The 23,093-nt window shown below is 42.8% G+C and overlaps 1 protein-coding gene across 5 annotated transcripts in view; it reads right to left on the bottom strand.

Annotated features, from left to right (window-relative positions):
* Nucleotides 1-2,184: 2,184 nt before the first annotated feature.
* The window catches only part of dnai4 (dynein axonemal intermediate chain 4), a 36,227-nt gene continuing 15,318 nt past the window's right edge, over nucleotides 2,185-23,093 (bottom strand). For 2 of the 5 annotated variants that reach the window (XM_030403542.1, XM_030403545.1), the window contains exons 9-17: nucleotides 21,178-21,317; nucleotides 20,262-20,348; nucleotides 19,957-20,111; nucleotides 19,715-19,875; nucleotides 7,011-7,123; nucleotides 5,382-5,480; nucleotides 4,411-4,637; nucleotides 4,159-4,312; nucleotides 2,185-2,461 (exon numbers count right to left, since the gene is read on the bottom strand). In XM_030403542.1, the coding sequence (XP_030259402.1) occupies nucleotides 2,417-2,461; nucleotides 4,159-4,312; nucleotides 4,411-4,637; nucleotides 5,382-5,480; nucleotides 7,011-7,123; nucleotides 19,715-19,875; nucleotides 19,957-20,111; nucleotides 20,262-20,348; nucleotides 21,178-21,317 (1,181 nt within the window). In that variant the 3' untranslated portion in view covers nucleotides 2,185-2,416. Of the gene's footprint in view, nucleotides 2,462-4,158; nucleotides 4,313-4,410; nucleotides 4,703-5,381; nucleotides 5,481-6,635; nucleotides 6,903-7,010; nucleotides 7,124-19,714; nucleotides 19,876-19,956; nucleotides 20,112-20,261; nucleotides 20,349-21,177; nucleotides 21,318-23,093 lie in introns of those variants that run through there. The other 3 variants (XM_030403543.1, XM_030403544.1, XM_030403546.1) reach the window with 3 other exon arrangements.

Raw genomic sequence — 23,093 nt, 5'->3', positions numbered from 1 at the left:
CAGGACTGTAACAATTTAGGAAATGTATAATCCTCCCATATTATCCTACTATGAGGGGTGATTGTGGGCCTTAAAGTGGAACATGGGCCCAGGCGAGAATTGTCAATAATTGCTAATTGTTTGGTATTTTCAAAGAGTCTTTATTTAGCAGGCAGATCAGATCAGTAGATTTTTATCCTAATAATAATTTAATATTTAACTGCTCATCAGTTAAGATAGGTGGGTGTCCAGCTGGGTTGTTTTTCAGCCTTTCAGGTGTTCTTTTTTTTCTTTTTTTCGGGGTAATCCTTGGCTAATGGGATAAAGTTCCCTGGTGGAGGAAGGCAGTTCAGGGCCTTGGCTGCTGCTAGTTTGCCTCTCAAGTTGCCTCAAGCCTGGCATGATCCAGAAGATAAACAGGTATGGTTTATGATAGGAAGGATCTGATGAGTTTGTTCTTGTAAGGCTGGGAAGTTAACAATTGTGTGTGGCATCGGGTGTCAGTATTATCGAGTTTGCTGTTGATAGAGGTGGTGATTGTGATTTGTTTTCCTTACCAGTCAGGTGTAGGAAGTTGGAGCCCAATTACCAAGTTGACTGTTTTCTCTAAAGGCACTTCTTTTAGTAATTTACAACAAATAACCACATCTGCCCCCCCCCCCCCCAAAAGAAGATGAACTCCTTTTCCTCAGGTCAAACGAGGTCAAGCACGATAGTCTTCTCTCTCTTTGAAACAGCATACATTCTCCAGTGGGGGAAACCTAATCCATTATGTTTAATCATGTTTTAATTATTTTTGAATGATAAGTGATCATAATCATGTCCTATCTTTTTCACATAGACAAAATTTGACTTTTAAGCCATGGTGAAGTTCTTGGAAAAGTTAATTAGATTTCCAAACATTAAAAGCAATAGTTTAGTTCAAATTAAACTTTTGTGAGTCTGGAACTCATATCACAGAAGGAGTGACGCTGTCAGCCGCCCCACCCCTTTTGATCTGCTTGCTGCAGGGTCAAAAAACAGAGACACATGCTCTCTCCCTCACTTCTCTTCTGCTCTTCTCTTCTCACCTCTGTCTTCTCCTAACGTTTTGCTCCTCTCTTCACTTCTTACTTTTCATTCTTATTTTCTTTTAAAGTATACCCTTAACTTTATTTTAATTTTTGCAACAAGCTTTAAGACAAGCGAATTGAATCACTACTTTAAATTTGTCACTTTTTATCACTTTTATTTTTAACAGAACTAAGTTCTTTCTTGTCTTCTTCTTGTACAAGTGGTCTCCAACGAAAGAGACTTTGTGTGCTCCCAACCAAGACCGACTCTGCCCCCAGCGCTTTCAAAGCAGACACCCCCGCTGGGCCTTGGACCGAGAGTCCTTCAACAGAGTACCGGCCATCCCTCTGGCTATTGGACCGATGCGCCGAGCCTGCAGTCCTACCCAGAACACTCGAGGAACCACAACTTCAGGACCTCCTTACTCCCAGACAAAGCAGGCTGAATGTCTTCATACGGCTGGATCCACACATGTGAGAATGAGTTGGTGTCTAAAGTTCTGTTTAAATTTACTCCCATAATATTTAATATATAAAAACCTAACCCTTTAACTTCACCATCTGACAACGGTCACATAACTTTATTACTTTGCTTATTACAGTCTTCACACTTTCTGTTTTTTTTATCATTTGTCGTTGTCTGGAGCTTAATTTTAATGTGGAGAACTGATGGATCTGTGTAAAGAAATCACTACTTCAGAATATGAGATTAAATATAGATTTTGAAATTGAATAAATTGATTTGGAATTGATTTGAACTGTTCAAGCCAAACTTGTACAGTTAGATTTCTGGAATAATTCCCTCCGTATTATTGCAGTAGTTAAACAACGGAGGTGGTGCCCCATTTACGAGTGTGTTATTAATCGCCAGTGATTAATTACCTTTATTATCAAGTAATGTATCTCCTACAAGGGTTTAGTTTGAACATTTAAAGGATTTTGTTCCCTGTGCAGTCTCAATACTTCAAATGCTGCTCTGGGCGGCGCGCACACGCACACACACACACACACACACACACAGATGTGCACACACACACACACACACACACACACAGAACAGTAGATGGCAGAGGGCTACTGTCCAAAGACAGCTGGGGTCTTCACCTCAGCACATGTAACTGTAAGTGAAATGACAACATAAAGAGTGATGAAAAAACTTTTATCCATCTGGTTTAATAGCAATCATTTCAATACACACAATACACATTCATCCAAACTCAGCTGCTGTTATGAGCAGGCCGACATCTCAGCAGTAAAACCCAATGTTCGCTGGTGACTGATGTTTCTTCTACATCTGTACATCTCAATTCTTTGTACTGAAACATTCATACAAACACCAAGTCCAAACAGCTTGGCTGTACTCTGTATCTGGGAGTTTTATAGAGCTATCTTGAAGCTGTAGAGCAGATTATGTCTTCCAGGATGTCCCCCTGAAATTAAAGATCCAGAGAGACACTTAGAGCCGGTAATCATGTGAACTGACCTTCATTGATCTGTGTTACTGACTGAGTGTGGAACACTTGCAATACACATGACCACAGAAGGACAACAAAACAACTGAGTCACAAATATGATTATGATGAATATGATGTGACTGAACAGTGAGTGATGGATATGATTGAATTGAATGATTTTTCTCCTTCAGATGGAGAAATAATTCCTTTGAGGACAACAATGTAAACATCTTGTCCAGAGAAGACAGATGCTTTGAAAGGGGACTGAAAGAATCCATCTATGTCAAACTGGAACGTCTTTGAACAGAGGAGGTGACCTAAGACATTACTTATCACCCACCTACAGTGCTGGACTGAGTTTAGACAGCTTATCAACCATTCACACCTGGGTTCACCTAGACTTAGAAACCCACCTGAAGGCTGGTTGGACCAGTGATTCACAAGTGACCTTAACGACTCTGTAAGGACACTCCCACACTGAGTTTAAAAGTCTGCAACTCACCTCTTGTTAATTAGAACTAAAGTAGCCTTTGGATGAGAGTTGAGACGTCTTAAACACACTGAAACAAGTCCAGTTGCCTATGATACAGCACTCAGAGTGAACATGACTTGGATGAATGAGAAACTTCATCAACATAGAACGCTGTAGTAATGAGTCTTTCAACCCTAAAATCAGTTAGCATGTTAGCACATGCTGTCCCCTCGTCTCAATGCCTGTTAATGTGTTTTCAGTTGAATGTGTGAAATAAAGTGTGGGGTCACCACAGGCTGAACATATTGACACGTTTTGTTCTCCAACATAAAATCCATCATTAAATGTCCCACAGTTTAATTTTAAAGCTCTTTATTAAAAAACGGTTAGCGGTTGTGTCTAAATGAGATTCAGAGGTTGTCGGGGACATTAAACGTCCTCACAGCTAACACGGAGACTCATCTAATCACTAGTCCATCTTTACAGGCCCACTTTAGTTACAAACTATTCTAACTCTGACTTTACAACTTTACAACAGTTTATAGAAAACCTGGATAGTAATTGTGTAGTAAGACGCTTAGTGGTGGTGACGTTTAAGTCATGTGACTGTGATGTCGTCTGTTTGTAGCCTACCATTAGCTTCTTACTGCTACACATTTCATTTAGCTTAACATCACAAACTGGTGTTCATCTGTGGAGATTGTCTGAATGAACAGAACCTGAAAGGATCAGAAACTTGTTTGTACTTCTTACTTTCTGTGATATTCAAAAATCAAATGCAAATATTTCAGAGGGAACCAGTGAGATGCTTCTTCAGGATCAGCCAACAAAAAATACATAAGAAAGTTACCCAGCTGTGTAATCTATGCAGTAAACGACATGCTCTGCAGCTGTAAAACTGAAAGCCATGAATGCAATTTACTTCCACAGTTATTTAACTGACTGAGCAAAAGAAACAGTCGACATAATTCTTTTTTTTCTATGTTGCTAAGACTGTAAGGTGGTCTGAGTGAAGCCTTTGTGCTCTTTGTCTGTTATATGTGGGCTGTAAGTAAACGTGATCGACTGATAACAGATGGGTCTCCAGCATCTCTCAAGTAATTTTTATGTATGTGCAACATTTATTTATCTATGAATGAATTAAGTCTCATCATAGTGTGTCCCTACACTAAACTGTCTCTCAGCTGTCCCTCAGTGTTACCTGGCTGCTCTCTCCCACACTGAGGTTCTTCAGCTGGTAGACAGTCACTTGTCCATCGCTGCCTCCTACCAGGACACAGTCTGTCTGTGTGGCAAACAGCAGGGACCTCATCTTCACGCAGGGGGCAGCAGGCTGCACAATGACTGGGTCCAAACTGAAAGAGAGAGGTGTATATGGTAGACACACAAAATCAGAGGGACACACAGGGTGAGACAGAGAACAATCACAGATCCTCCGCTCTGTCTGACTCACATGCAGGAATTCAGGTCCCAGATCTCCAGCTGTCCCTCATTGATGGCTCCGAACACTGTGGCCCACTTTGGGGACCACTTGATGTCACATGCAGCTCCTAGGGTGGAGGTGAAGCCTAACAAGGGGCTGAGGTGGTCCCGCTTCCACAGCTGGATAGTCCAGTCAGAGGAGCAGCTCAGGAAAACATCAGGACTGAGTGGACACCATGAGACACAACTGACAGGACCCTGAGGGGTGACACAGTTACAGTTGCTGAAGTTCTCTCTGATGACTCAACACTGACCTGCTGCAACTACGACATTGTGGTGACAGGATGAGAAGACAGAAAGAGAGGAGAGGAGAGGTTTTAAAAGTCTCTTTATTGAGCCACTTCAAGAAGCAAACAAAATCACTCTTTCACTTGCTTCAGGACAACAACAACAACACCAACAACCAAATCAACACCAACAACACAAAGAAAGTTTCTGATATGTATGTCCAACTCCCCGTCATCCCCAACAGCCCATATATGTTTGAAAACCTGCAAAGTGTCCATCATGTTATAGTAGGCTTATTCCACCTGCAGTTTGGCCTTCAGCAGTCCTCTCAGAACCGACAGCGGCTCCACACTGACCACAGTTTGCGCTTGGTTTCTGCGGGTCAGCCAGATGGCAGGCTATATACACACACACACACACATACATATATATATATATATATATATATATATATATATATACATACATATATATATACATATATATAAATATAAAAAATATGTGTGTGTGTATATATATATATATATATATATATATATATATATATATATATATATATATATATATATACATATATATGCAAGCCAAGCTATGACTGGTGAGCTCCAGCCGAGGTCAGAATGTTCAGAACGTTTATAAAAGCAGAGAGAAGCTTCTGAGGTCAGGGTCAGTCTGATCAAAAGAAGGTGGTGACTTTTACACTGATGGACTTACAAAGTGTTTCCTGTAGGTCTCCAGAAACTGCTGACTGTTGGAACATGAGCACTTGTGGATAAGACCTTCCCAAGTGCCCACCAAGTATACCCTGGAATCCTTGAAGAGAAGAAGTATGATTCATGATGCTCATTTATGTAGTCCTTAAAACCTTAAAAATGTTCCTTTTACTCAAACTGTCAATGCCAGCTGTTAGCTGTTGTTTCACAGCAACAGTCCTGCACTAACCCATCTATATGTTCACATACCTGTTTATATTAACTGTATTTAGTTAACTAGTTAAAGGTCCCATATTATGAAAAACACGTTTTCTCTGGTCTCTACATATATGAACTGGTCCTCCCTGAGCCTACCAAATCCCAGAATGAGGAAAGCAAACAATTCCTGCATCGTCTCTGCATCCCACCCACTGGTTAAATGGCGCTCCAGGCATTTTCATAGGCAGGTCTCCTCTGAGCGGTGATAAGAGATATCCGAGAGGGGGGCATTCATCCCCGAGGTGAAGTTCAGTGTGTCCAGCGGTAAGCTAGCAGTGTTTCGCAATGGCGTTGCTCAGAGTTAGACACGCAAATTGCTCTGTTATTGGTTGTATAAATCAACATGAGTGCCTATATTCTGTCCCAGCTACAGAACAACAGAAGAGACAGTGGTTGCGTTTCATTTTTAATGACAACGCGCCAGCCGCGGCTCGTGTTAGTTTGTGTGTGCTAACCACTTCACGTCGGACTGCTTCAGTAACGAGTGTCAGTACAAAGCTGGCTTTGCCTCGACACTGACCCTCGTAAAAGGATCAGTCCCAACCATATCGGACCCAGCAACTGCACCCGAGCCACAGGTAAGTGTCGCCACGTTTTGATAGTATTTACAGTTGCCTACGAGTATGGTGAAGTCAGCTGGAAATTGGCAAACTAGTTAGCTCCGCTTCGGTCCACTATGCAATGCCATTTGAAGCGAGTTTTATGTTAATAATATTATGAGGGAGCTTGGTTGTCACAGTAAAATGTCTGGAAACGTGCAGACTGGAGACAGAGACGATGCCAACAGCGTCCAAGAGTTTGGTGACTGTGTTGGAGACAAACACAGCTTTCACTAGCGATTAGCCATTAGCTATACGGTAGTAACTGTAACAACACATAGAACAAATTAACATTATTCAGACACACTAACCATTCTGAAACGTCCTGCTGCAGCCGCAGAGTCTGTACTTCTTCAGGAACCTCTTCTTTCTGGGTCCGATTCTGGGTCAAACTGGTATGGTTCAACAACAGCATCTCATTAAGCCATAGCGATACATCCACCATAAACATTAGGGCATGCTACCGCTAGTGCAAGCAGCATATTCTCCCTGAGAGGGGTGCGTAGCAAGCAAGGCAGGCGTTGACAGATGGAGCTCTATGGATTTGAAGGTGCAGGCACAGAAACAGCCTGCTCTCAGTAGAGCTCACTTGAGCGACTTTTAGACAGCTGAAATTCAGGACCATGGATGGGTTTGCGAATACATTGTTGTTGGACCTCTGACAGCTGTGTGAAATTGATGAAAAAACAGTATAATATGGGACCTTTAACTGAGTTAACTAGGCTCAGTTGAAGCCAGACTATTAATCTATTGAATTTCTGTTAGCAGCTTACCGTCGGATGGAAGTCAAAGCACAGACCAGGAGTCAGTGCTGACAGAACACTGTCTGTCTTGTGCTCTCCTGCCTTCTTCTTCTGAGTAAGAACCTTCTTGAGCTTCATCAGTTCTGTGGCAAGAGATGCAAAGTGAAGAGATGCTATATTGGTTTGATTTATTTGTCACGAACAATAAAGTGGTGTTTATTTTGTTAGCTATCTTTTTTGGTATGAGGAACTTTGCACACCATGTCTGTTTTTTTACATCTGAATTTTCCACAGGTTTCAAAATAATACGACCTTGTGTCCCTTCAAAATTTCATCTGTCATTGATTTTTTGAGATCAGGTTTGACTCTGTGATTTTTCACATCTGTCAAAAGCCTGTTGAGGGTTGTTTGACCATACTGAGCCAGTGGAGTGGAAAACAGACTGATCACGGGACAACTATTGACCATGATCTTCATATGAATATCTGAATATAGCTGAATATTTGCAGATCCACATTTTGGATTAATGCTGTGATGTTACAGTGTATCTGTCGCTACATCAGCCTGCCAGTCGCTGTTGAGGATCAACTCATTTGTGGAAATGTTAAATGTAAATGTTAAATTTAAATGTAAATGTTAAATCTAAATATAAATGTTGAATATGAATATAAATGTTAATGTTAAATATAAAAGTTAAATGTTAAATATAAATATAAATGCTAAATGTTAAATATAAATGTCACGGGTGAAACTAAATATTTAACTAATATGCAAATCTACACTGCCTGTCACAGGAAGTACCAAAATAAAAGCTCATTGACGCGAGTGAGACGGAGTGTTTGCGGTGAAAAAAATACAGCAGACGTACCTGGAGAAGTGTCTGTCCTCCCGTCAGCGCCAACTTTCTGTGTAAATTACACAGCCATTCGTCTTCACGCCAGCACTGCTTGGCTCTGTGTGAACAACCTATGCGGAGAATTATCGAACAGCTGCTGTGGCAATAATGCAGCAATTCTGTGAAAAGGACTACTGTCGCTGTCATGCTGAGGCATTGCTATAACTCTGTATTGCCGCCCTACCAATGTTTCCAGCTAAGTCGCTGGACATAGTGGCAGGCAGCATGAGAGCAGGTAAGGAGACTTGACTAACAGTGCAGTGCAATCACACTACCCGAAGGAGACTGCGAATAGCACTTGTTCGCGTGACTGAGCTTTTATTTTGGTACTTGTGACAGGCAGTGTAGATTTGCACATTAGCTAAATATTTAGTTTCACCCGTGACATTTAGATTTAACATTTAGCATTTATATTCATATTTAACATTTTGATTTATATTCAACATTTAGATTTAACATTCAGATTTAGATTTAACATTTGGATTTAAATTTAACATATATTTAACATTTAGATTTAACATTTAGATTTAGATTTTTTATTCAGATTAAACATTGAAATTATATTTTTTACAAGAAAAGTCAAAATCACAAAGTTCACAAATATTGCTGTAAATCTGGTTAACATTAAAAAATTCACGGTTTTTTATACATGGTTTTTTGATAAATGTGGCAAAAAGTTGCTGTTCCCTTTCAGTTGATTCACTCGGTACAACACATACAGTATGGGATATCACGCCCCCGCGTGGCCTGACTGAAGAAACCTCTATTCACACCTTTACGGCAGGTGACCTGTGGTGACGTATGTGAGGCCCCGCCTGCACATATATATGTGCACCGCCATAGTCATCCTTCAGTTATTACGCTCTTCACCTCGCTGAAAACACCTCTACTGAGTCAGGCTTACTAGCTGCTGCCAGTTAGCTTGGTCTTGTTGTGGCTACTGCCGGCTTGAAATTAGCTTAACTACCCCTGTTGGTTTTAGCCGCTGGCTACCCGAGGAGTGCTAATTTCGTCCGTTTTCTCAGGTTTTTTCCTTCATCCCGAACCAACGACTGTCAGGAACAACCTGCCCATGTTCCTTGATTTTGGCGCGGCGCTCAACTTGACGTGGAACAAACCGCTGTCTACCCACGCCACGGTGCCCGGCTATAGACAGTTTTTGGACCTGGATGGAGCTGAAAAGGCTGGCTTGGTCAACCCTCTGCCAATGGAGGCGTCCCTGGCAACATATCTGGCCCCTGCCTAGAACCATGGTGTCAGCGGCCCCACCGCGCTCCCATCCAAGCACTGCAGATTTTCTGCTTCCCAGCTGGAGAAGATTTACAGGACACAGGCAAGCATGGCCTGTGCACTATGCCTCCTGACAGTCCATTGTCCCCTCTCCTTAACGAGGTTAGAGTTGCAACGGATTACATCCTCCAAGTGTCCCACTGTGCAGCGCTCTCCCAGGGAAGAGGGATGGCTTCCACGGTGGTGGCGCAGGGGCACCTGTGGCTGACTCTCTCCGACGTTCTGGACAGGGACAGAGCTGTCTATCTGTACGAGCCAGTGTTGGCTGATGGTTTGTTTGAACAGTCGCTCGACGCTATCCAGGGTGAGTTTGAGCTGACGAAGAGACAAACCAAGGCTCTGAGCAGCATCATCCCCAGATGTGATGCTAAGCCCAAACAGCCAGCCAATCTGCACAAACCGCCGCCTCCCCCAGCCGGTGAAGCAGCAAGCACCCAGTCAGAACCCACACCCCTCAGCTTGGAGCAAGGATCCACCAGAGGGGCTCAGCACCCAGTTGTCACCCAAGCACAACCCCCGCTCACACACAAATGCCCCAAAAATGGTGCCTGTTCACTGTGTGAGTGTTATAAATGTACATTTATTGAATTCAATAAAGATTTTGTTTTGTTCTCAAAACATTGCAAATCAAATAAGCCGGAGCAGACCAGAGGGCAACAGCCCCTCCCCCACAGTGCTGCAGGTTAGTCGGCTAGCTGTTCACCTTCCTTGGTGGCGCGCATGCGCAGTCTCACCTTGGGTAGAGAGAACCATTGCCATGGGTTACCGTTTACAGTTCAGGGCCTGGCCGCCTTTTTTTCACTATGTAATAAACACAGTTGTAGGAGTCGAAGCAGCAGCAGTTCTGAGGGAAGAAATAAACAGCTTGTTGAACAAGAGAACGATATGTGTTGTTCCCGCTTCAGAAACGAACAAAGGTTGGTACAGCCGTTATTTCGTTGTTCCGAAGAAAGGAGGAGGGCTCCGTCCTATACTAGACTTGCGAGTGTTAAACAATACCTACGAACTTATCGATCTGACAGACGCTTATTTTCACGTAGCGATTCACCCGGACCACAGGCAGTTTCTAAGGTTTGCATTCGAGGGCACAGCCTACAAATACCTGGTGCTGCCGTTGCTGTGGTGCAGTGCTCATTTTCTGTCCCTCAGAGCCACACATGTTCCAGGGCACTTGAACCTGGGGCCAGACCTTCCCTCCAGGGGAGGTCCTCTTGTGAGGGAGTGGAGATTGCACCCACTGGTGGTGGCTCAGATATGGGACCACTTTGGCAGGTTTGGACACCAGCACAATGCAGGCTCCACATCAACCACCTGGAGCTGTTAGCGACCCTTTTAGCTCTGAAGCACTTTCATCCCATTCTGACAGGCCATCACGTTCTCGTCAGGATGAACAACATGACGGTGGTTTCCTACATAAGCAAGCAGTGAGGGACACGCTCCCTTCCCCTATTAAAACTGTCTCACTCTCTGTTGCTGTGGTGCAGTGCTCATTTTCTGTCCCTCAGAGCCACACATGTTCCAGGGCACTTGAACCTGGGGCCGGACCTTTTCTCCAGGGGAGGTCCTCTTGTGAGGGAGTGGAGATTGCACTGGTGGTGGCTCAGATATGGGACCACTTCGGCAGGGCGGAAGTGGATCTTTTTTCCTCCAGAGCAAATACCCACTGCCCCCTGTTCTTTTCCATAACAGACTGCAACGCCCCTCTGGGAATGGATGCGCTGGAGCACACATGGCCCAACACACTGCTGTATGCATTTCCCCCGTTGGAAATTATTTTGTCTGTTCTGGAGAGGGTGCACCAGCAGGGGCTCTCCCTGATCCTGGTGGCTCCTTGCTGGCCAGCGAAGTCGTGGTACACTGAGATAATAAGTCTGCTGGCGGTAAGACCTTGGCAGGTCCCTCTTTGCAGGGACCTAATGTCCCAGGCGGGAGGAGAGGTGATTCACCCACACCCAGAGCTGTGGCGACTACATGCCTACCTGTTGAGAGGTCCAATTTAATAGCTCAGGATCTGCCCCCAAATGTCGTGGCAATGATCCGGAGTTCAAGGGCATCATCTACTAGGGGCCTATATGCCAACAAATGGCGGGCGTTTTGTTTCGGCTTGTAATTCGCCCCCTGAACATTCGCCAAATGTGTCGAGGCGGCCTTGGCTCAGCTTCGGGGGAAAGGCGTTCGCATATTAACTGGACGATTTGGCTATTATTGCAAGCTCCAGAGAGCGAGCAGCAGTTCAGCTGTCACTGACCCTGTCGCACATCCAAACGCTGGGCTTTTCAGTAAATCCACAGAAAAGTTCAGTGACCCCGAGTCAACAGTATTCTTTCCTCGGGTTGGAAATATCTGCGTTTTGAGCCGAGCTCAAACCCAGAGCTGTGGCGACTACATGCCTACCTGTTGAGAGGTCCAATTTAATAGCTCAGGGTCTGCCCCCAAATGTGGTGGCAACGATCCAGAGTGCAAGGGCATCATCTACTAGGGGCCTATATGCCTACAAATGGCGGGCGTTTGAGCAGTGGTGTCAGGACCGAAATGTACTCCCATTTCAGTGCTTTATTGTGGATGTTTTGACATTTCTTCAGGAGCTGCTGGATAAGGATCTCTCTTTCTCAACAATTAAGGCCTATTTGTCGGCTATATCTGCATGCCACATTGGTTTTCATGGAGTAACGCCAGGCGCTCACCCTCTTGCTATGCGCTTCCTGAAGGGAGTCCGCAGGCTGAGGACTGTGTTTGTTTGCTAATCCGGCTAAGGGCAAGGCGCCGTCTAAAGCCAGCCAGTTGGTCATCCTCACACACTTTTGTTCGGTTTTATCATTTGGATGTGACAGCCACCTCAGTGGCTCACTCTGTCCTTTCTGCTGGGTCTACAATGCACTAGAGTGTTGGAGGTTTGACTCTGGTTCGGTGGCTGCTCTGCGGGGTGTGTATACATGTCCCATACTATATGTGTTGTACCGAGTGAATCGACTAAAAGGGAGCGAAATGTTATGAATATAACTTCCTGTTCCGTGAAGGAGAGGAACGAGGTACAACACTACGTTGCCCCGCTGCGCAGCTGGGCTTGGTGAAGAGCGGCAATCGAACTGAGGAATAACTGTGGCGGTGCACGTATATATGTGCACGCGGGGCCTCACATACGTCACCACAAGTCATCTGCCGTAAAGGCGTGAATAGAGGTTTCTTCAGTCAGGCCATGTGGGGGCGGGATATCCCATACAATATGTGTTGTACCTCGTTCCTCTCCTTCAGGGAAAAGAGGATATATTCATAACATTTCGTTTATTTTAGCATGTGCAACTTTACAATCAGCGCCCCATAGTGGTCCAGTATAAATCACAGTCAGTGACCTGCGGTCAGGAGAGTCATCATGGAAAAAATAAAATATATGATAAACAAATAAATCAAATGGTTATATTTATCAACGAGTTTGAACTATAAATTAATTTTTCATTTAACTTAAACAATTTGGATTGTTTTTTATTAAAAACCCCTTAATTTTTCGCATTTCCACTCAAATACAGGGAAGAGACTCTCGGTGAGGCAGGAGCAAGCTGAGCCTCACCTTGGATTGCGCAATCCCTCACAAACTGTGCTCTGCCATGCAATGAGAGCGTTTCACTGTCTCTCTGTATGTCGCCAATCAAATGTTTAAAACACTTTTAATACATGCCCCCCCCCCCCCCCCCGACTTTCCATAGTTTAGCTGATGTATAAAATATATGTGTGTAACCTGTTTCATGTGCTCAGCGATCTTACAACAGCAGTGAAGAGGCACTGGGTGAGGCAGGCAGTGCTCTTGCCTCAAGGTAGGGGCGCTCGTGTGCAAAGGTGATGTTTTTTATTGGCTGACAGGTTAAAATACACACATGAAAAACTTTAGTCCTAAACCCAACGTTCATTAATTAATTAATCACATTCATATATTTGTTCAGCCTCATCCTGTTTATTCATTAAATTAACTAGAAGGGTGCAAGACTGTGACTAACTACAACTTGTCACACAGCGGTGAGGGGTGTCTTGTCTTGGGGTTTTTGTCTCGTAAATTTCCTGTTTTATTTTGAAAAGTAACTCTCCTCTCGTTTCAGGTCACTTGGCCTTCCTTATTTGTCACCCGTCTGACGTCTCCCCTGATCCCCGATTGTTTCCACCTGTTTCCCATTTACCCTCATGTGTCTTATAGTCCGCGTTTCCCTTTGTCCTGTGCCAGAGTATTTCGTTCAGTCGTGTACCTCCAGCCTTTGATCACAGTCCTTGTCTTGAACTACGCCAAGTGCCCTCACGTTTGTATTCTGATTCCTTGTTTTCCTCTGAAGAGTGATTTTGTGTTGTAATTTTTGGTCAGCTCTGTGAGAAGCTAGTTTTTGTTTGATAGCCTTTTGTTTGCCTGTTTTGGAGTTTTTTTTTATTTTGTAATTTTTGAGCTCTTTAGTGCAGCGCAGATTAAGTTTATAGCCTTTTCATCTTCCTCTTTTAGAGTGAATTTTTGTTAATTAGGGCCCAAGCAGGTCAAAGACCTTATTATACTTCTCCCACTTTGACCGCAGTTTTGGAGGCTTGAACACACCCCAAAACTCACCAAATTTGGAATATACGTCACATCTGGCGAAAATTGCAATCCGGCATTGTCACTGGTCGTGGTCATGACCTGCGGGCTCTGTAGCGCCCCCTATTGTAACACCCCAGCTCCTACATGCATGTACGTGAACGAAATTCGGTGTGCACATTTATCATGAGCAGACGCACAAAAAACCCTCTTGGACCCATACCGTCACTCCAACAGGAAGTCGTCCATTTTGATGTGTGGTGGCATTTTTCCCAAATTCATGCCTCCTTTGAAAACTATCTTGTCCTAGAGCTTAAACACCACAGTCTTCACATTAACTCAGTATCATCTTCATGCCTTGAAGATAAAAAGTTATGGAAATTTTTCCTCTACGTCATACCGGGTGGGGGTATGACCATTTTTTTTTCTTCACCTTAAAACATCAAGGCTTTATAACTTCAACATACAATTTCCCATCTACACCAATTTGCATATACATGTAGATGGTGTCGCCCTGAATACGTCTCTGCATCAATACTAAGTCGGCCATTTTGATTTTGGCCGCCATTTGGAAATATTTCCGATCCTCGCACTGTAATGACCTCCTCCTACAGATTTAAGACAACAGACTTCACAGTCACTCAGTATCATCCTCAGACCTTAAAGATGAAAACCTGTTAAAAGCTTTTGCCTACGTCATAACTGCTGGCCATGGTGATGCGTTCAATTTAAATCCTTGGCTGTAAAGCATCGAGTCCTCGTAAACTTCGACATACAATTCCCCTTCTACACCAAATCTCTCAGGAATGTAGAGGGAGTTGCCCTGAATATATCTGTGCATCAAAACTGTGTCATATCCATAGCGCCACCCACTGGACACAGGAAGTAAGAAAAAAATCATCGAATTGACATGACATTTACTGCTTGTTTTCTCCCCATCATGACATGCAAGTAACAGGTTGGCGTGCAATCTGACACCGCTGCAGCCCGACGTGCACGGCCGGCGAGGGCCCGTTCATCGCTGCTTGCAGCTTTAATTTTTCACAGTATTTCCTCATAGAGTAGATTAGTTCTCTTTTAGTTCTTTTTCTTTGCCTCCCTTTGGAATGATTTTCAGTTTATTCTTTATTTGTTTTGAGGTTTTCTTTGTTCTCTGTCTTAGTCAGGAAAGTTTAGAAGTTTTAGCATAAAAACTAGCTGGTCTGTTTGTCACTCTATCTTGAGAGAAGATAAGTGATTTCAAAATAAAAGCCTGCTTGAACTGTTCTCAAATCTGCATCTGAGTCCTCCTTTTAGCCCAGGCCTGACACTACTAACTTTCTGTCATTTAGTTAAACTCAAATTCACATAAGATTTATTTAATATGATGAGAAATAGCTTTTAGGAATTAGTTTTGCAGAGAGTGTCTATCAGTCTGATAGTATCAACTGAAGGAATACAATACATCCAGACAAGGAACATGTTCTGATTTGCATATTTACTTGGACCAACATATTATAAACAAATTTACAACCGACCTGGGGCCCAACACTCTAATGCTTACTTTTATAAAACAACGAGAACTGTGAGGACCATAAAACGGTTTGTTACCAACTTTCTGATTGTGAGTTAAGAGCTTAACAAAAGTGCCTTTTAGCATCAGAAACAATATTATGTATATATACGATTCTATTTATTGTTTATTTTTTACTGTTATTGTTTATTTTTATATTGAACTGCCCTTTGGATGCTGTGATGCACAAATTTCCCTGTTTGGGACTAACAAATTAATATCTACTTCCGATTCTGATTCTAATAATACTGGGAGTCCTGATATCACTTTGTAGCACGGAGGAAACTGCTGCGCTGAGACAACAGTCTACAATATTCCAGCACTTCGTTTGAAGATGGCGCCAGTGAGTCTGGCAGGCCGTCTAACACTGGCAATTTTTGTGTTTGTTCTGTTACTGGCGTCTGTCCCGAGGACCATTATCTCTTTGCTGGTATATGATCGCCAGGAGTTATCAAAAATCAAAACCTCTGCAAACTTTCTGGCAAATTATGGCCGGGGTGAACAAAAAACTTTTATTCCGCCGCTCCGGGCGGATGTCCCCGCACACCTGCTCCGTGCTGGAGCTCAACTTCCCCGGAGGCGTAGACGCAGAGGAATGCGTAGTGGCCGGCTAGTCAGGATTAAAGCCTGGCTGGCCTCCTCGTCCGGGACGGCTCGGGTTCCCTGGAGCTATTTACAGTAGCATGGAGCCTGTCTTCGCCGGTTTGTCTCCCACCACGCCCTCGTTCAGGTCAGCACCTGGCTGGTACCTGTTGTTGGCCCGTATGAGGAGTTTCATGCCGTGCGCCCTCGCCTCCGGTGCCCTGGTGGAGTGAAGTAGGGCGCCAAGGACATCTGGTCGTGGAGGAGGAATAGCGACTGTTCTTAAAAACTGCCTCTATTGCAAGCCTTTACCGCTTATGTCGTTTTCCTCCTTTCCTGTTTGAACTGGGTCGGCCGGACCCAGTACTATGTGCGTTTTTTTACCGGCCACCTTAATATAACAGAGACTTCATAAAAGACCTCTCTGAATTTTTGGCTGGTGTTATGACTAACTATGACAAGATTTTATGTGTCGGTGATTTTAACATGCATGTCTGCTGCCCTTGGCTGATGCTTTTAACCTTGTACAATATGTTTCTGGACCCACACAAGAACATGGATACACGTTAGACCTTGTTTTGTCACACAGTTTGCCTATTTTAAATGTTCAGGTATGTGACGCAGTGTTCTCTGACCACATGCTTGTTTTTTTTTATTTTAACTTGTCCTGTCATAATTTAAAACCGTGTGCTCCTGTGCACCACTGCCACATGCTAAAACCCTCCACCGCTGCTCAGTTTTCTTCTACGTTTTTCGCTGAAAATCAGCTTGACACAAGACCCTCTGCCCTCCTTGACACTGAGCAACTTACTTCAACCTTTCTTTCCACCTGTGCTAGCACTCTTGACACTGTCGCTCCTCTAAAAATTATGCGCCCCAGACCCAAATCTGAGCCATGGCTGAATGATACCACCCGTGCAGCCAGGCGCGAGTGCAGGAGAGCTGAGCGCAGGTGGAAAAAAGATAAGCTTCATGTGTCCTATGATATTCTTAAAGAAAGCTGGAGAAAATATCCAAAAAACTGTCAAAGCAGAAAAAACTTTCTATTTCTCTGACATAATTTCCCAAAATCTTAATAAACCATGTGTTCTTTTTAAAACTATTGATTCAATTTTAAATGCCCCCCAATCCACCTGTCTGGAAGCTTCTCCCCAAGTCTGTGAAGATTTTCTCCGCTATTTTATTGATAAGGTTGCAACCATCAGAACTCATATTTCACCCCCCTCTTTTGACCCTTCCATACCCGTCACTTGCTCAACTGTCTTATATCGGTTTGAGCCTGTGTCGCTTTCAACTATCACAAAAATTGTCACTCAACTTAAACCCTCCTCCTGTCCCACAGACATTGTTTCTCCTCGCCTCTTTAAAGAGGTCTGGGAGACTATTGGACTTAATGTCCAAAAAATCATAAATAGCAGTCTTGCCTCAGGTGTGGTCCCAGCATTTTTTAAAGAAGCAGCTGTGGAACCCCTGTTAAAGAAACCAAATCTAGACACTTCAGTCCATTCTAATTATAGACCCATCTCAAAGCTTCCATTTATCTCTAAAATCTTAGAGAAAACGGTACTTGTACAACTGCAGTCCTTTTTAGAAGTACATGGCATTCTTGAGATTTTTCCGTCTGGTTTTAAAGCCTTACATAGCACTGAGTCTGCACTTTTAAAGTTTTTTAATGATCTTTTATTAACTACTGACTCCGGTGATTCTGCCATTCTTATGCTTTTAGACCTTACTGCGGCTTTTGACACAGTTGACCACACAATTCTCTTTTCCCGTCTCGAGCACTGTGTGGGTATCAGGGATGCTGCCTTGGAGTGGTTCCGATCATATCTGTCTGAGAGATGCTTTTCAGTAAGGCTTGGTGACTCTGCATCGTCTTCTGCCCCCCTGTCTTGCGGAGTTCCCCAAGGCTCTATTCTTGGGCCCATCCTCTTCTCTTTATACATGCTCCCCCTTGGTTTAATTTTTAAAAAACATGGCATCTCCTACCATTTTTATGCGGACGACTCCCAAATCTACCTGCCGCTTAAGAGAAACGATAAGAGCTCCCTGATACCCTTACTAGTGTGCCTAAAAGACGTTTAAGGCATGGATGGCTTTTAATTATTTAAACTTAAATGAAGAAAAAACTGAGGTCATGGTGTTTGGTCCCGGTCGAGCCTGTGGTGTCTCTTCTATAGACCTGGGCTCTCTGCAGCCATATGTAAAACCCATAGTCACAAACCTTGGTGTAAAAATGGACAGTGATTTTAAACTTGATAAACAGATAATCTCAATAGTTAAAACCAGGCTTTTATCTAAAATTAAATCTGTTGTATCTTTTAATTATTTTGAGTGCTTGATTCATGCTTTTATCTCGACCCGTTTGGACTTCTGTAATGCACTTTACACTGGCATTAACCAGGCCTCCCTTGCTCGCTTGCAGTTAGTCCAAAACGCAGCTGCTCATCTTTTAACAGGAACTCGTAAGCATGACCACATTCCCCTCATTCTCGCCTCCCTCCACTGGCTCCCTGTCCATTTTAGAATACATTTTAAAATGTTATTGTTTGTTTTTAAGTCACTAAATGATTTGGCACCCCATTATATCACTGACCTTATACATGTCTATACCCCCCCCGAGAGCATTAAGATCTGCTGATCAGCTGCGTCTTGTTGTGCCAAAAAGCAGGCAAAAGACCAGAGGGGACCGTGCTTTTTCAGTGGTAGCTCCTAAGCTATGGAATGAGCTACCCACCCATGTCAAAATGGCCCCCACCCTGGATACTTTTAAATCTCGCCTAAAAACTCATTTTTTACTCCTTGGCTTTTAATACAGTGTGAGAGTTGTGTGGTCTCTGTCTGTCTTTTACTGTACTTTTATATTTCTCAGTGCTTTATCTTTATTTTACTGTTTTGTATCTGTTGTGCAGCCTTTTGGTAACTTTGTTGTTTTTTAAATTGTGCTATACAAATAAAGTGGATTGGATTGGATTGGAATATTCCATCTCTTCAGGAAAAGAAAGAGAGGTCTTTATTTGTTTTTACTTAATCTGTTTTGTCTTTTCTCATCAACAATATCAGAGAAATAGTGTTTAATGCCGTCTCATGATTGGCTCATCTTCGTCATTGACAAACAAATGTTTTAGACAAAAGTTATAATCAATACGTGGAATCAGGTGCAGTGACAAAATTGACATTAGGGCTGCACGATATATCATTTGATATAACACGTGTTCTGTGTCATCAGGGCCTTGCATCTGTTGCCACAACGAGAGGTAACACAACTAATTTGTTTGACCATTTACGTCGGTACCACACAGCAGAGTCCTGCACAGGTCTTATTTTGAAAACCCGCCCGTACATGCTATAATTTAAACTGCATCTGACCCGTTTTCCTACAGTAGCACAAATTACATTTCGCACCCGAGCCAACCCGCTATAAATTGTTACCGACGCCCGACCTGCACCCGAAGGAAAATTACACGGACGTAATTTTTATAAATGAAAGTAAGCCAGCATGGGGAATGGAAGTTCTGGGCGGGCGCAAGCACGCATGAATGAGCTCATATGAAATATAAATGCTTATCATTTTGAAATGCAGCATAACATAAAGTGCAATTCAGGTCATCTGATGAAAATTCCTGTATTTTTTCATATCGCAATATATATCGCAGGGCTAAAAATAATGGTAATGTCAGTTTTTTCCAATATCGTGCAGCCCTAATTGATATATTGTTGTTTCCCTGTCCTTTCAAACATTTTCCATGTTCTACAGTTCAATAATCTAAAAGGTTTTGTGTCTGGTATCTTATTACCTCACAGTTCTTCTCAGTTAAGTTTTTTTCTTCTCAATGTCAGAACGTTTTTTGAGAACATGAGAACAGTACCTATGCAATCAAGGCCATTGTTGCAGACAAACCACTTGCTGATCCTGCCATCTGCTGCCACAGAGAAGAGAGCCTCCACTTTCTCCTCTCCTGTGAAGTTCAACTCTTGCCTGATCCACTTGAGCTGCCAAACTGGACCCAAGTGCTTGTTGGGACATTCACTGCACAGAGTCAGAGAAACAATTAAGAAGCTTCAGCAACAATCATGTTCAGTGTGGGATTTAAGAACAGCTAACCCTCACCTGCTGCTAATGACGTATGACTTGGTGCTTTGACTCTGCACATTGTAGATGGCAATACTGCCATCTCGCATCCCAACAGCCAGCTGACTAGGGCTGTTGAATGAGAAATCCAGGCAAGTGACAGCACTGTCGCAGTGGATGACACGCTCAGGCCACTGCAGGGAGGACACACGACAACATCTGGAATGGACAGCTGCACTCCCACATGAACTACATCCTAACTCAGCATGGCGAAGGCTGCTGAGGAGGTATCGAGCAACAGTGGAAGTTTGAGAAGGTAAATGAAGGTTAAAAAATACTCATACCGTGGGGTTTTTGAGAGACCAGCAGCACACCAGGCCTGGTCCCTGGGTACTGGAGTCAAACTCACCATAGCCCACAGCCAGGAGGTCCTTTCCGGGAAAGCAGAGAAAGTATAGTACTTAGTGAGCAATGTAGCGCCTGTAATTTTGTTGGCTGGTATAACTCATGATGAATTTGTAATTGCATGCCAGACAATTTCGATGAATGCAAGTTAAAATATTTTTTGTCTCTCTCATCTACCTCTAGCAGTATCAAGCGATACAGATAGTTTCAGTTCTGAATCAGTCTGAGAAGATGATATTTACCCCCGTCTTAAAGATAATATTTTCACTGTAGCTGCTAAGCTGATAGTGTTAGCTTGTACTCTACTCTGAAGTCAGTATACAAGCTAGACTGCACATCTATCTTGTATGTGTTAATGTGTTAATAACATCTTTTCAGATCAGTCTGTGATCTCGGGGCTTCAGGAGACTTCGACTACAGCAGACAAGCTGCATGAAGCCATTTTATATTTTCTTAGTTGTTTTTTCCATTTAAAAATGAGTCCCTAGCTATATTAGTTGTTTAAGAGAATGTTACAGCGCTATTCAAACTTCACCTGACTTTCTATCAGCATATTTCTTTAATCTGTGTTAAATTATGTTAATAGCTCATAGCAACAACTTCTGGGGCTGCAATTATGGTAAATAAACCTTTAAAGAATAATCCAGGCTAACAAAAGCTTGTCACACTGTGGACATGACAAAAGACTTGTATTCAAATTACTTATGACTAATAAAGCCTGTTAAATGGCCATCCTACAACACAGACAGATGTGATAAAAAACACCACAGACACAGAAGACAAAATGATAGTGACAGGTATGCACAGGACTGCTGGTTGTTTGTTGTCAGACAGCAGCAGGTGGGTTTGTGTTACCAGGTTCTTCTTGTTCCAGGCCATGCTGCTGACACTGCATCCTCTGCTGAGTTCACAGCTGAAAACCAAGAGACGCTCCACAGCTGGACAAGAAGGGCTGTCTATATCCTCCTCTCTCTGCTCCATTGGACTGTCGAGGTCTAACACAGTCGTTACATTCATTCTCACTTTTATCAGTCAGATAGTTACATTAAATTCATTAGGTTTAGAGGTAGATTTTGGATAAGGTTACACAGTGATGTGGCATAAGTGTTGTTTTTTTCGTTTTGTTTTGTTCAAAAGGTTGCATAACACTCAAACGATTTCATTTTCTGTACTTACTGGTATATGCACAGTTTGTGTTGAATCAGTGGGCACAGTGACCCCCAGCTAAAACGCATGTATAGATCTAAATGTTCTAAATGATCTATATTTCTTATATTAGCACAAGTCTGTCTGTCAACGTACTGTACTACCTTGTTCTATGATAATAAATAGTAAATTAGTTATGTGACCGTGACAGATGGAACTCTCCAGAGGAAACAAAATTCAACTTTTAGCTTCAGAAATGAATATTTTCAGACATCTATGATGAGCTCAGGATTTATCAGGTGGATGGCTGCTTTACTCCAAACTATGTGGGGAGGAAAACATAAACCAACATTAGCCCCTGACTGGTCCTGTCGGCATGTCAGTAGATTTAAATAATCAATAAAGTTAACCTGCTGTGCCTCTGCACAAATGTGCATAGCGCCTTAATGGGGAGATGCACTTATCATGTCTGCTGTTGGGGGATCGCTGCAGGTTATGTTATTAATATTTTATAAATGATGTATTACTTCATCCACCTGCACCCCCTCTGCTATTAATCAGAATGTTAAATTTAATGACCTGGACTGCCCAATCTGCAGATTCTCCTCTGTGCACATGGATATTTGTGATGCACGCATAACTGGAAAACATCACACTGTGTTTGGATTTTGTTAAAATATCAGTATTGGTATTGCGGAGTTTGATCCAAAACATTGTGATACATTATTTTGTTGCCAAGTCGTAGCATTAATGAAGTGCTTTTGAGGAGATTAAAAAAATCCAGATACATATCGTGAAGATATTCTTTAAAGGCCTTATCACCGAGCCCTGTCCATTAGTATCCAATAAAACTTCATCTAACCATACAGTTGACTGTATAACGTGGTGCTTAAAAGTTTGTGAGCCCATAAATATGACCTAAAACAACATGAGATTTAAGTACTGAAGTAGATAAAGAGAATCCAATTAAAGAATATGAGAAAAGAATATTACACTTGGTCATTTATTTTTTGAGGAAAATGATCCAATATTACATATCTGGGAGTGGCAAAAGTATGTGAACCTTTGCTCTCAGTATCTGATGTGACCCCCCTTGTGCAGCAATAGCTGAAAGTAAATGTTTCCGGTAACTGTTGATTAGTCCTGCACATCGGCCCATTCCTCTGTACAGAAAAGCTTCAACTCTTAGATGTGGGTGGGTTTCCCTACATGAACTGCTCACTTGAGGTCCTTCCACAACATTTTTGATTGGATTAAGTTCAGGACTTTGACAAACATAATGCTTCTCATTTGAACCAAAATGTTCTATTTTGGTCTCATCCGTCCACAAAGCAATTTTCCAATAGCCTTCTGGCTTGTCCATGTGATCTTTAGCAAAAGATGGGCAGCAACGTTTTCTTTTTCTCCTTGCAACCCTGCCATTCACACCATTGTTGTTCAGTGTTCTGGACTTTGAACATTAACATTAGCCAATATGAGAGAGACCTTTAGTTGCTAAGAAGTTACCCTGGGGTCCTTTGTGACCTCGCTGACGATTATACGTCTTGCTCTTGAAGTGATCTTTGTTGGTTGACCACTCTTGGGGAGCGTTACAAGAATTTCCTCCATTTTCAACACAAGCATGT

The sequence above is a fragment of the Sparus aurata genome, chromosome 21 (assembly GCF_900880675.1).
Source record: "Sparus aurata chromosome 21, fSpaAur1.1, whole genome shotgun sequence".
In the NCBI taxonomy this organism is placed as follows: domain Eukaryota; kingdom Metazoa; phylum Chordata; class Actinopteri; order Spariformes; family Sparidae; genus Sparus; species Sparus aurata.
The sequence above is the reverse complement of the archived record's forward strand: the minus strand, read 5'-3'. Positions and strand labels throughout refer to the sequence as shown.